The sequence below is a fragment of the Aplidium turbinatum genome, chromosome 5 (assembly GCF_918807975.1).
Source record: "Aplidium turbinatum chromosome 5, kaAplTurb1.1, whole genome shotgun sequence".
NCBI classification, from domain to species: Eukaryota; Metazoa; Chordata; class Ascidiacea; order Aplousobranchia; family Polyclinidae; genus Aplidium; species Aplidium turbinatum.
This window is the reverse complement of record NC_137476.1, coordinates 31,554,511-31,569,460: the sequence shown is the minus strand read 5'-3', so window position 1 is coordinate 31,569,460 and position 14,950 is coordinate 31,554,511. Positions and strand designations below refer to the sequence as shown.

The 14,950-nt window shown below is 37.5% G+C and overlaps 1 protein-coding gene across 1 annotated transcript; it reads right to left on the bottom strand.

The window, feature by feature from the left end:
• Positions 1-702: 702 nt before the first annotated feature.
• On the bottom strand, positions 703-4,733 carry LOC145770457 (splicing factor 3A subunit 2-like). Its single transcript, XM_082582112.1, has 6 exons — positions 4,465-4,733; positions 3,635-3,706; positions 2,862-3,018; positions 2,093-2,283; positions 1,496-1,564; positions 703-1,413 (listed from the first exon to the last, which is right to left on the bottom strand). The coding sequence occupies exons 1-6, from the start codon at positions 4,588-4,590 to the stop codon at positions 907-909; spliced, it is 1,122 nt and encodes a 373-aa protein (XP_082438238.1). The 5' UTR covers positions 4,591-4,733; the 3' UTR covers positions 703-906.
• Between the last annotated feature and the right edge of the window lie 10,217 nt (positions 4,734-14,950).

Genomic DNA, 14,950 nt, shown 5'->3' with positions numbered 1-14,950 from the left:
CTTACTCCAAACCACTGGTCTACCTTTTCAAGAATACAAGTTTTCTCACTCGGAGGATAAAGATTCAAATAAGCAATGCTATGCTGATATGCTTGAATTAGTGGTGCGACTTTTAGCCAACCAAAAAACAGATGTCAAGTTTTCATACAGCATGTTATTTTCTTGCGTAAGCGCTATGGTCACTTTTATACCACTAAGATTTTACTTATGTATCTTTCTCCTGACTTATTTAATATTCACACAGACGTGAAAGTAAACGCAGCTGTAAAAACTAACTCTGCACTTCTTTTTTATGGTTTTATTTCTCTTTGTGGCTGTAAAAATATCATATGACAACCTCAAAAAGGCGTTGGGGTTAAACACCATATTGTGTTGTAGCCTATGGGTTGATGGAACCATCGTATTTGACGTCATATGATCTTTAAACGGCCGGATTTGACAAACTACCATGCACCAAAGTGTTGGCATCCAACCAGTTGAAGGGAATCAGGTTATTTTTGTTTGAGGCTTTAACAGTTAACAGAGTACGCTATGTTGACGTCTCAAAGGAATAGGGATAGAATTTGTGAATAGAACCGTTCAAAAGGACTGGTTGGCTGCCATCACTGCTCCAAGCAGTTACCGTATTTTTTTTGTAATAAAAATTTTAATCTGCACGCGGCTTTGCAACGTTTCTCCCAGACAAGGAACAAAGGCTTAAACAGAAACTGTTTTATTACGAACCCAGACTTTCAACTGGTAAATAAAACGCCGCTGTACATTTAATTCTCTGTTATCGTATCCACGATCGATTCAAAACAGTTCCACTACTTTTATGATGAAACGGTGAAACGTTCATTTCCTAGTAGGAGCAGCAGAGCGATTTGACACGAGATTTTGTGAGCAATCTTTTATCTGTGGTTTTCATCAGTTATCCATGTCATCCATGTCCGGAGGAGGAGCCATCGGAGGAGGCGGTGGAGCTGATCTTGGTGGTCCTTGATCCATAAACGGAGGAGGTCCTGGACGTGGTGGTCCCATATTTTGCATTGGATGCCTCATTGGTGGCATAGGCCCTCGTGGGTTTGGATGTCTCCCCATCATTGGTGGCCCTCCACGTGGAGGTCCCATCCCCATGGGTGGCCCCATTGGTGGCGGGCCACGGAAATCAAACGGTGGCGGTCCACCTCTTCCCATGGGAGGAGGACCTGGCCGGCCTCCTTGAGGAGGACCTGGAGGGAATGGCATTCGTTCTGGAAACATTCCTGGAGGACCAGGCTGATCAAAGTCTCCATTCTCTCCTGGAGGACCGGTAGGAGGTGGTCCTGTGCCCGGAGGCTGGGGAGCACTTTCCTCTTCATCCTGCTTGGGAGGTTCCGGCATCGCCATTGGAGGAGGTCGTATCTCGATCTTGTAATGAAATTGCAGAAAAAACTGCAGAAACAAAAATACGTTCTTAAAGATCCAAACTTACGATGTCGAAAATCAACTAGAAAGTGCGTATGAGTATATTTACCTGCTTGGTGTCTTTGTTCCAGTGCGTCCAAAATTTTCCTTCGCCTTTGTCAATTTCCCGACTTGGAACCTTAAACAAAACAGAAGGTGTTAGTGTAAACACTTCAGTAGATGAGAGGCTGTAAATCGAATGAAACTAGAGTCAGCAATCTCGGCCAGACCATTTCGAAGTAGTGTTGCTGCAGTACATATTGCCATGTCACATAACTGACCACCCGATATACAGTAAGTATTGGACACATGAAAGATTAGTTCAAAAGTGATTGCTCTGAAGCACCATCAATGATTCCACCATGAATTCTACCGTTTTCCAAGTATTCGGTAGGAAAGATTGCACTTTGTCTGAATACAATCCTCTCAGAGTCTAATGTTATACCATTAAAGAAAGTCTGCATCAACAAAACTTTACAAAAGACAACTCTCAAGCGCCTGCCAAACTTTGAATGTAAGGTATCAAGTAACGTAGGGGAACAACGCAAACATCTGCCACAAATCCAATTAACAACGATGGCCACGAAAGCAGACGTTAAATCAACGTGATAAAACGTCTGCTTTCAAAAAAGCGGTTGATTAACGTTGTTTTAAGAAAGTCATAAACCTTGAAGGAGATAGTTTCGTATGGTTCTGCAGCGAAGAGCAAGTACTGCCAGGTTCGGTCGGGCGGCTCGACGTGCTGCTCATAAGCCGACATGAAACGGTGCCTGGGTTGAATCCCGTCCACAATCTCTGGATAATCAACTTGGAAAAGCAAACTTTGCTGTCCAGTGTCGGGCACTCGTTGCTTCGTGACTGAAGACACAAAAGCATCTTGTTAAAAATGAGCAAGTGATGTTATAAAGTGATCAAAATATAAAATTACACCAAAACAAAAAGATTATTTGTTTCGAAATGCAGAAACTTGGTAGGTGAATTACGATATGAAAAAAACGTCAAAAAGATATTCCAATTAACACACGAAGTCAACAGTGACACCGCATTCAACTGTGCAGTGCATGTGCTTCTGTGCATGTGCCTCTGAAAGGAAAGTAATCAAAACCTGAAAGGCATACAAACACAAGAAAATGCCACGTCAAAGAAAATTTTGATTTACAACGTTTTAGTTTTGAGCAGCCAGCCTTAATAGTGGATCTGCTACTATTCGGTGAGTCCGATTTGGTGAGTTTCTAACCTCTAACCCCTAACCCTAAAACAGCAATGATAATTAGGCTACGGTACCCAATAATTTAAAAAAAAAATTGAAAAAATTCCCCGTTAAGGGATCGGACTCACCGAATCGTACTCACCAAATCGGACTCACCGAAACGGGCCATTCCGCTTAATAGTCATATTAACAGTTAACAAGCACAGTAAAAAAAAACAGCTTTCACCTTTATAACCAGGCCTTCCAATTTTCACAAATTTTTTAACTTCGATTACAGCCTTAGCCGGGGCAGGTTGAACCGGTGCTTCTTTTGCGTCGCGAGCCGCTCGTTTGGCGAGATTGGACTGATGTTTCTTTCCTTGAGTGTGGGCAAGATAGCTTCCCTGTAACACCAGCATGGCGATGAGCCACCGACGTGATAGCCACAAAACTATTCAATCAAAAAATGGAACGTTCCATTTTTACAGTTTTTATTCCACTGTATTAAGCCAATGCTACAATACTAGTAGCAACTATTACGGATACGATACTTGTTTAGTGATGTGAAAAAACGTGTGTCCCATCTTCAATCGTCTCATACACTGTTTTGTTTAATTACAATTAAATAAATATTCTAAAATACTTGCTATGATACTAAAAACAAGCCTGCATCCATACGGCATAAAACAAAGTTACTCTAAGACGCAAACCACTTCTTAGCTCTAAACCTTACTAGGTATACTATTTGAATAGGTATACACTAAACATAAGCAGTGTACAACAAACATAACACTTTTTTAAAGATTGCTCTGTTTGTATGATGCTAAATAGCTACATCTTAAATTTCAAGCTGATGCTACTACTTCTACCATGTGATATCATACAACTACAAAATACATTTTGTCTGTGTATTTCAGAATAGAAGAATTCGTTGGATGTCAAGTTGATATACTGTTAAGCCATAAAGATCTCGACATAGTTATGAAGTGTATTACAATAATAAAAAGTTAAATATATCACCTCATTGTTATGTAAAGTTAAACACAACTTGCATTCATAAGATCCCAAGTGATTCTTCATAAAATAAGGATCCTGAAATCAAAACAAAAGTATTTAACATCAATATGACATAAAAAAAAGTTTTTGACATTCAGAAAAACTCATAACAATAAAAATACAATTTCTTTAGCAAATTTAACTAAATGTTATTTTCAGAATAATGCAGCATAAGAACCAAATTTATCTAACAATCAGTAGCTGTATGTTTCTGGCTAGCGTGGAAGGCTGGAAGCTACACCGTTATGGTTAGCGAATCGCAAGTACTCGTACTAGTGAGTGCTCAGCCTTGTGCTGATAGCCGGGAAGAACGCTCCTTTCTTCACAATCAGTAGCTGTGTTTGCTCTTGTTTTTCGCTTTTTATTTTATCTAGTTTTATGCCTGGCAGTTAAAAATTTTATTTGAGTAGCTTGTCAAGACATGAAAACGTAACATATACTGTATACCTGCCTTTAACCATACCTTTTCAAAACGTAACTGAACATGACAAACTGACACGCTTTACTGCCTAATTTGGGCAGATAATTTCATGAAATTGTCATGACGCCAACTACAAAACCAATGTTAACATTATGAAACATATAACATTCCCACATAGTCAAAATTAAGACAAATGTGCATATATATAACCTCAAAACAATATTTTAAGTCAAACATATAAATAACAAGGAGTTAAATGAAATTGCTTATTTTAACACAAAATGTTTAATAACACAATATTTGAACACAAAATTTAACTTATTTTAAAACAAAAACAACAAAATGCTCTATGCTGAGCTGAATCCAAGCCTACCTTGTTTAAATCAATAGTCTCCAATGCAAGCTGACGAAGTCTCTCTCTTCGATCTCGATTCGCATCTGACATAGACGCCACCCCCCCAGAGCCTGTTTTCCCACCAGCTCTATGTTGGAAATCCATTGCAAAAGATTGTTGGCAATGTCACAAAATAGTCACTTTGGAATAAAATACTTGTGATATTACACAATAACAAATTAAAGTGATTTAAGAGCTAGAGTGAATTAACATTTATTTCTGTTACTTAATCTAGTGCTTGAAAAACTTTTTCCTAAAACCAAAAATGTAAACTTAAGAATTATCTCACACCTGATCCTTTATAAAAAAAAATCAATCAAGTTTTTTTTTTTTTTTTTTATCTAGGTTAATGACCATAATTAATGAATGGCTTTTATTGAATATATAAAAATAAGATAGAAAAAAGTTTAGTAAAGATTATCAAGTCAGCCACCTTCAGTAAATAAACAAAAAATCCATGAGCATAGACTTATAAAAAAATAAAATGCAAACATACTTTCACTTTTTCTAATACTCAACATCATAGCAACAACCTACTTCACCAAATAAAATAATATCTAGTAGGCCGAGGCTATGTTTTGAGCACAGAGATCTATATACACAGTCCTTGACAACGTTCGAACTGAAGGGGCGTAAGCTGCGCCCTTTTGGGGCAAATTTTTTATTTCAATTGGGGGGATATCTAAATATCTGTGTATGCCTGAAAAATAAAGGCATGCAAAAAAATTTTTTTTTTCGTCAATGTTTAGACCCTGCTGTCGGCCCCGGAACATTTGCAGGTTACCGGAATTTTGAAATCTTCATAAAATCTTAATCTTTTGTGCTAGGTAGGGCATGTTGGTATTCATTTCTATTGTTTTTGGATAATTAATCCATTTATTAAGTTTACAGACAAACTTAGACATGTTTTAAAATTTTAATTTTTGCAACAATGACATATTTTCTTGCATTTTATGTAAATTTTTGTGGTTTCTGAAGGTTATGATAGTAGCAAGTTGGATTTACTGGTTCTGGTACATTCTGAAGCAATATAAATAGACTCATTAGTTAAACATTTTAACAAAAACAATGGCTAAGGAAGTCCAGATGAAAAAATAGTATTATAATTCTTATTTATGTAACAAATTACATCACAGACATGTAAGTATGTATGCTGTTTCTCCACCCAATAACTTGATTCCGATTTTACCTTCCAGGATACTACGAAATATACCTACCTGACTCATTCTTTTGAATGTATTGTAATAGCTGAGTGTAAGAATGGCATAACGATCTTCAATAAAGGATGATCCTGTAGAAATAGAAAAGTATGAGTCACTGAAAACATCCGAACTTCCGCTTCATTTGAATGTACTCAGATATTTTCTCTATCTCCGTACATTTCAATTTATGAATTCCACAACATCTAGTCAACTGCACAATTAACTCTATGAAGACATCATCAACATATATTCACCTGCATCTATAGCAGCCACAAACTGCAAGAAGACCATCATAGACCAAATAAAAGAGCTTGAAACCAAAAGAAAGACTGTGAACAAAAACAAGAATAACCAGTAGATTCTTAAGTTCAATAAATTTTTTTTAGGAAGTCTTAACTTTAAAATTTGTATTCTACAGGAAAATGTGTTGCTGAAGGTGTCGTGGATCATCCCACCTCAATGAAAATTAACATATCTAACATATGTGTTATTTGAGGAGATGGTACAAACTCTAATACTAGCTGGAAGGATGGTTCAATGGCCCATATCGAAAGAAGTATAGGAAGACCTTGTCAGCATGTAGTTCGCTTACTTCACCACTGCGAGTTATCACTTCGCAAACTTTTTGAACACATTGATGGATCAACTTCAGGGCCAAACAGTTTTAATGGCCCAATCGGAAAAATGCTTGCCAAAAATGTATGAGAAATGGAGCCCCTACTATTTGAACCACTAAATAATATATATACCAAAATATCCTGAAATTTCGGTTCAAGTTAGCAGAATCTCTCAAATGATGCAAAGCACCTGCATGAGCTGGGCAAGGCGACCACTAGTGGAAATCTTCCAGAAAGTTTAATCAAGAAAAAAATTGGCCCACTGTGTCACTCGCGTTGGTTAACTCTAACTTATTGAACCTAAGAATCTGCTGGTTATTCTTGTTTTTGTTCACAGTCTTTCTTTTGGTTTCAAGCTCTTTTACTTGGTCTATGATGGTCTTCTTGCAATTTGTGGCTGCTTAAGTAAAGATATGAAGAAAAGACTAGAGGCTGCTGAGATGTGGTTTCTCAGAAGGATGTTGAGGATATCTTGGACTGAAAAGAAGAGCAATGACGAAGTTATGAAATTGGCAAATGCAGAAAGGAGATTAATAACAACAGTTAGAAGGCGTCAGATGCAATTTGTAGGTCATATTCACAGACATGGAGATTTGGAAAAATTAGCTCTATTGGGGATGATACAGGGAAAAAGAAGCAGAGGTCGACAAAGATTAACTTATTTAAACAGCTTGAATCAATGGGCCACAAACACAACAGTCAAAACGAACGATTTTATACGAATGGCAAATGACAGAGAAGTTTGGAAGACCATGATCGCCAACGTCTGTATCAGATCAGGCACATAATCATCATCATCATAGATGCAGATGAATATATATTGATGATGTCTTCGTAGAGTTAATTGTGCAGTTGACTAGATGTTGTGGAATTCATAAATTGAAATGTGCGGAGATAGAGAAAATGTCTGAGTACATTCAAACGAAGCGGAAGTTCGGATGTTTTCAGTGACTCATACTTTTCTATTTCTAAAGGACTATCCTTTATTGAAGATCGTTATGACATTTTTACACTCAGCTATTACAATACATTCAAAAGAATGAGTCAGGTAGGTATATTTCGTAGTTTCCTGGAAGGTATAATTGGAATCAAGTTAATGGGTGAGAAACAGCATACGGTACTTAGATTACTTACATGCCTGAGATGTAAATTGTTACATAAATAAGAATAATAATACTATTTTTTCACCTGGACTTCCTTAGCCATTGTTTCTGTTGAAAATGTTTAACTAATGAGTCTATTTGTATTGCTTCAGAATGTACCAGAACCAGTAAATCCAACTTGCTACTATCATAACCTTCAGAAACCACAAAAATTTACATAAAAAGCAAAAAAATTCGTCATTGTTGCAAAAATTAAAATTTTAAAACATGTCTAAATTTGTCTGTAAACTTAATAAATGGATTAATTATCCAAAAACAATAGAAATGAATACCAACATGCCCTACCTAGCACAAAAGATTAAGATTTTATGAAGATTTCAAAATTCCGGTAACCTGCAAATGTTCCGGGGCCGACAGCAGGGTCTAAACATTGACGAAAAAAAATTTTTTTTTTGCATGCCTTCATTTTTCAGGCATACACAGATATTTAGATATCCCCCCAATTGAAATTAAAAATTTGCCCCAAAAGGGCGCAGCTTAAGTGAAGGGCCTGCCAATGTATATAATTTCGATTTTGAACTCTAAGCTAATTTTAATTAATATCCCTTTGAAATGATAGTTTTGAGAATCCAAATTCCCCAAGTGTGATCCCTGAATCTCAAATTACTACAAAACTCCCAATTTTACATCAAAAAATGACAAATCTTTCTAAATTACCAATTTACCATTGTTGCCAGACGCTTTCGGATTTCCAGCACAAGTGCCAAAATTTAATCCATTATTTGAATGGTAACAATAGCCCAAAAGTAACTCCAACACTATACTTATTAATTAATACTCAAACTATTAACATATACTACTAGCAATTTTGGCTGCTAACAAATCAGACTTCAGTCAAATTTAAAGCTGCTTGTTTGTCATAGCCTGTGTAGTGTGTAAACTGTAAAGTGTATAAACGTCACCATTGTTTTGTGCTTGCGCACCGACTTTACAAACAAACAAAAAACAAATTACTCAAACATTACACCTCCCACCACTCTTTGTACGTAAACACAAAACCACATATCGCAGACTGTTTCATAGTGACATTTGTTGAAAGGCCACCTACTGCAGATTTGGACATGTGCAAAGACAAATGGGCTTCACTGATCAAATCTTCGCTTAACATCAAGAGAATGATTTTGCTTCTTGTCAAGTAAAGGTTTCGATTCACTGGTCCTGCTTTTCCAGTTTCATTTCATTGTGAATTTACCACAGCACTATCTTATTGATTTGCATATTCCCGTTCACCTCATTATTACCATAGTGGGGTCTGTCTGACCAGTGACCACTTAGGTCATGGGCATAGGCGTCGATTTTTTCTTAGAAGAGAGGAATTCTGGGTGGGCGAGAGTTTTCAAACAGATTTCATTGAATGTGTATGTTTGCAAATTCGCAATGGTTCAGTCTTCAAAATGAGCATATTTTTACTTTGGCAAAAACGTTGCCGAGGCCAAACGGCAAAATTTGAAATTGCCTCGGCAATTACTGTGAATATTTATTAGGAAAAGATTGTACTAAAACATGTAAAACGAGAAGCGAAAAATATACTAGAGTAGTCTATTACGAACGCATTGTTTGATTTGTTGTGATGTAATAATACCAAAAGTAGTGATAAAGCGAGCAACGCGATACGCACGCTGTTACGGTAATTCACGTTAAAAAACTCACCGGGAGGGGAAAGTAAGTTAATTTTGGGTTGATTCAACGTTCGAGTCCACACAAATCGATTTAATTTTTGAAGAACCTATTTTTGAAGAACCTTTAATTTTTGATTTGTTGTGATGTAATAATACCAAAAGTAGTGATAAAGCGAGCAACGCGATACGCACGCTGTTACGGTAATTCACGTTAAAAAACTCACCGGGAGGGGAAAGTAAGTTAATTTTGGGTTGATTCAACGTTCGAGTCAGCACAAATCGGTTTAATTTTTCCGGCGGGTTATATTGCGTAACAACAATGCCCAATAAGAAATTTACGTTTGTTTTACATTAATTCGACATCTAGCGATGTTGAATTATCATAAAATAACGTTAATTACTCAACCAGGTACAGGTAACATATTAATAGCTCCCTGCGAGAAGATCGCCTCGATTTACGTAAGCTTATAAGCCAACATAATTTCGGCACAATTGGGACACTGCGAGCAACCCAAAGTTTGTTTGATGAACTAGTCAGAATCGGTATCATCAGATGCTATATCAGCTGGACGAGATAGCGGAAAGCGAGGCGCAACAAGGAGTAGATGCTTACAATAATTTGACGTCTACTGGAGTTAAATCAATACAAATAGCAGGCCTTGATACAACTTTTTTTTTCCGGCGGCCAAACGTGTCCGACTGAAGCAAGCTGTTCGGCGGCCAATCACAAGCACATGGCGGCCATCGGAACTTCGACACGCATCAACATACAGTCTTCGAAATTAGCACATTTTTACTTCGGCAGAAGCGAAAAATATACTAGAGTAGTCTATCACGACCGCACTGTTTGATTTGTTGTGATGTAATAATGCCAAAAGTAGCGATAAAGCGAGCTACAAGATACGCACGTGGCACGCTATTGCAGGAATTCACGTTAAATAACTCACGGGGAAAAGTAAGTTAATTTTGGGTTGATTCAACGTTCGAGTCAGCACAAATCGATTTAATTTTTCCGCTCGGTTATATTGCGTAACAACAATGCTCAATAAGAAAGTTACGCTTGTTTTACATTAATTCGACATCTAGCAACGTTGAATTATCATAAAATAACGTCAATTGCTCAACCAGGTACAGGTAACAAATTACTAGCTCCCTGCGAGAAGATTGCCTCGATTTACGTATACACTAACATAATTTCGGCACAATTGGGATACTGCGAACAACACAAAGTCTGTTTGATAAAGAACTAGCTGTCAGAATCGGAATCATCAGATGCTGTATCGGAGCACGAGGTTGTCGCGTCATCACTGGAATCAGACACATCAAGAGGCTCATCGCTTGGCTGTAAATCTATACCATCTTTGCCGTTCGCAATGAAGCGTCCACGTTTTGCGGCTTTCGGGCTTTGATACCACTCCACAGGCCTTTTTCTTTTTCATAAAGATCCATCAGGGTGTTGACTAGGAAACAAATCTATGCTGTGCCATAACGACTGGGAGGAATGTTTAACCCTAACGTTACAAGCGCTCGTGTGGCCTCGGCATTTTTATTGCCGACGCTAATGCGCCATTTGCCGACGCTAATTTCGAAGACTGAATTTATCGCATTAATAAGGTGTATTGTGGTGTCACTTGCATCCAGCTTATCGTGAGACATCAGCTGCTTGATCACTCAATAAGGTTAACAATTCAAGCATATACAGGGTGTATTGTGATTTATCGAGTGCTTTAACTCTTTTCTAGTCCTTTGTGATTATAAGTGGCAAAGTACTACTACTTTAATTTACAAGGCCGCTTGTGTAAAATTTTCTCGGAACTTCATGGCGGACAAATGCGGCCGACGGAAGGGCGAGACCCGGCGGACAAAATGTCGGTTTTTGTAGGTTAATCGCGGCGATGGCCGCCTTCAGCTTCGAGGCCTGAATTATAGGGTGATATTTTTATAAAAGATTCTCCCAGCTGGGCACATGTCTAAGCGCCGGCAAAGTAGGAAGTAACCCAAATAAAACATCCAGCAATAGTAAGATTGAATCAACATTCTAGTCTGGTGTAGTCTAAGAAAACTAGTTTTTTCTTGTAATCTTGTTGTCCTTACAATCACCTCGGCAATTGCCGACGCTAATTTCGAAAAGTGTGGTTAGTCTTTCTCGCAAAGACTGCGTTTAGCGTCGCTGCAGCAATTAAGCTTTAATAGGTTGGATGTTTTCTTTCTTGCATCTTGCGATCTTATGAGCGCTGCTAAACTAAACAAACTTCTTTTTCCTTTGCGACCTAAAAAGCGCGTGACTCGTGACCTGTTATCTTTAAAGTGGCGCCTTCGGATTTGCCGCTTTTGTAAAAGCGATTGTTTTTAGTACGTCTTTAGTTTGTGTCGGTTATTTTATTGTCATGTTCATTATGATGTCATATTCACATTCCCTTACGCTGACCGGGAACTGAAGTTTGATTGTGACGTAACGAAAGTGAGACCATTCGGAGAAAAGATCAAATTGCCGACGCAAATTTGGAGAAAAGATCAAACGTGGCTTTCTCCCACCAGGAATTGCCAACTGTGGCAGTTGCCGTAGCAACAACAATGCAGTGCGTACCGCCGTTTTTCCACGCAGCGTTGTTACGGAATTGCTTTGTTCTGTCGGATACCTAGCGAGAGACATAGCGTAAAACAAGAAGTTGCGCTGCAGTTGATTGGATAGTCCAGCGTTTAAGAAAAACGAAAATAGTTGTAACGAATACTTCATAAGTGGCATGAAAACAGGGTGGGCGAAACATATTTTGCCCACCCTCGTTTCACGGCAGAGTGGGCGTCACCCACCCTGCCCACCCTATTTCGACGCCTATGGTCATGGGTCCATTGTCTTTTACCATGCTCTGTCGCTTAGTTCTTTTTTAACGTGCTATTTTCACACAGTTTGATTTTGTATGTATTGCTTTAGTCATTTGATACTTAACCTTGCCTTTTCTTGTTGTCTCTCATTAGGCTATTATTTTGTCATAGTAGTTAGGTTCGTGTAGCTTAGTTTCAATTTGCCTTTGCCTATAATTTTTTACGCAGTATATATTGTACCAGTTAGTTTTGGCCAGTACCGGTATCTTAGTTAGGCTACTGCAAATTCATTTATTTATTTATTTAGTAATAGTTTTTTAGGGAATGCTTTCCTATTATTATTATTATATTGTATTCTGGTCCAGTACACATGGTATAATACTACAGAGAAAAACATTAACATACTCGCAATAACAATTGCTATGAAGAGAAAACAAAAATTACAAGGAACAGAAAAGATAAGACAAAATCATAAATAGTTTTCGACACGTCGCTTAAATATCGCAATAGACCTACTATTGACTACCCTACAGCATATGGTAAATTATTCCAAGTGTCAACTACTCTATTGGCAAAGGAAAATTTACGACAGTTCAGTTAAGCAAACTGTTTATGCAATTTAAAATTATGACTTCTGGTTGAATTATAGTTAAAGAGGAAATATTTGGAAGATGGTGATACCGAAACCTTGTGCACCAATTTAAAAACTTCTGTCAGGTCAAAAATTGAAATACGTTTTTCCAATGAGAGAAGGTCTAGTTCAACCAGTCTTTGTTCGAAAGTTAGGTTTTTTAGTCCATAAATGCATTTTGTTGTTTGTCGTTGCACCCTCTCCCACAAATCAATGTCCCGAAAAGAATGGGGTTCCAAACTGCCACTCCACTGCAAATTCCAAGTGGGGCCTGATCAACTGTTTATGTAACCTTAAAAAGACATACTTGTCCCTGCTGTGCTGAGGTCCGCTTTAAAGCACCCAGGACCATCTCTGCATTTTTAACTGGCACATACGAGACATGGGTGGATGTTTTAAGATCAGTCGTTATCATGGGATGCAACCTAGTTCGTACCCTGAACAGTTTGTACCCTCAGTTTGTACCCTGAAAAGAAAAAAGATTTCAAAAAAAGAATCCAAAAAAAAGGAATCCAAAGTAAAAGAATCCAAAAAAGAATCCAAATACCTATGATACAAGAGGCCATAACTTAAAATTGTATAAGCCACAAACTATGTCAAGGCTGAGAAGCAACTTTTTCACAGTGCGTGTAGTAAATGCCTGGAATGATTTACCACCAACAGTCATAAGTACACTTAGCTTGAATGCATTCAAGGCAAGGCTTGACAAGCACTGGAGCAGCAATCCATTGAAATTTACCTTGAAATCATCTTATGATGTTATGTATTAAGTGACAGTACTATTGTGTATGTATTTTTCATGTATATATCACCGTATTATTTTCTGGTCCCACTAATATGTCTTCTAAAAGTTTATATATGTTATCAGGTGTTATTGACGGTTAGAGTTATTAGTTAGGTATTAAACTAGCTGTTAACCTAATTAACAGCAAATGCGTTATGTATATCAGAATGATGAAAAAGCACCTCGGTGCTTACAACATCACATATATATTATTATTATAATAAGATTGAAGTTGCTGATTGCAGTTTCCGCAAACAAACAAAAACTTTTAGGATCCTTACCGGAAATTTCAAAATGTTTGCGAAAACTCCGATCAACCCTAACCCTTTTAAAATGTTTGCGGAAACTGCGATCAGCGACTTCGGCAATTTCTTAGGACCATTACTGGAAATTTTCAAATGTTTGCAAAAACTGCGGAAAAACAATTTTATTTTTTTCTATCGACCTTTTCAGTTTGTTTGTTTGTTTGCGGAAACTCCGATCAGCAACTTCGGCTTTTTTTTCCTTTTTTTCTTTTCGATTGTTTCCTAACCCTAACTCCTTTTAAAATGTTTGCAAAAACTGCGATCAGCGACTTCGACAAACTCTAAGGATCATTACCAGAAATGTAAAAATGTTTGCGGAAACTGCGGAAAACGGAAACTGCGATCAGCGACTTCGACTTTGTTCTATTTTTTTTCTATCGATCTTTTCAGTTTGTTTGTTTGCGAAAACTCCGATTAGCGACTTGGCTATTTTTAATTTTTTTTTCTCGATCTCTTCCTAACCTTAATCCTTTTAAAATTTTTGCTGAAACTGCGATCAGCGACTTCGGCAAACTCTTAGGATTATTACCGGAAATTTAAAAATGTTTGCGGAAAAACGGAAGCTCTTATCAACGACTTCGGCGGGTGCAACCTAATTTGTACCATGAACAATTTGTACCGTCAGTTCGTACCTTGAAAAGATTGAGAGAAAAAATTAAAAAAAGCCGAAGTCGCTGATTGCAGTTTCCGCAAACATTTTAAAAGGGTTAGGATTAGGGTATCGGAGTATAGGTATCAATTGAACAAACAAACTGAAAAGATCGAGAGAAAAAATAGAACATCGCTGATCGCAGTTTCCGTTTTTCCCCAGTTTCCGCAAACATTTTAAAATTTCCGGTAATGATCCTAAGAGTTTGCCGAAGTCACTGATTGCAGTTTCCGCAATCATTTTAAAAGAGTAAGGGTTAGAGTTGATCGGAGTTTCCGCAAACATTTTAAAAGGGTTAAGGTGTTTCCGCAAACAAACAAACTGAAAAGATCGAGAGAAAAAAATAGAACAAAGCCGAAGTCGCTGATCGCAGTTTCCATTTTTCCGCAGTTTCCACAAACATTTTTAAATTTCCGGTAATGATCCTAAGAGTTTGCCAAAGTCGCTGATTGCAGTTTCTGCAAATATTTTAAAAGTGTTAGGGTTGATCGGAGTTTCCGCAAATATTTTAAAAGGTTTAGGGGTTAGGGTTGATCGGACTTTCTGCAAACATTTTTAAATTTCTGGTAATGATCCTAAGAGTTTTTGTTTGTTTGCGGAAAATTTTTAAATGTTTGCGGAAACTGCGATCAGCGATTTCAGCTTTTTTTAATTTTTTCTCTTGACCTTTTC

Bases quoted from the DNA above. Each gene is read 5' to 3' on its own strand.
- LOC145770457 (XM_082582112.1), bottom strand. From the start codon at position 4,590: ATGGATTTCCAACATAGAGCTGGTGGGAAAACAGGCTCTGGGGGGGTG. The intron at 3,019-3,634 runs GTGATATATTTA...CTGGTGTTACAG, and splicing joins TAACTTTACATAACAATGAG to GGAAGCTATCTTGCCCACAC. The intron at 2,284-2,861 runs GTGAAAGCTGTT...TTGTGTCTTCAG, and splicing joins TGGAAGGCCTGGTTATAAAG to TCACGAAGCAACGAGTGCCC.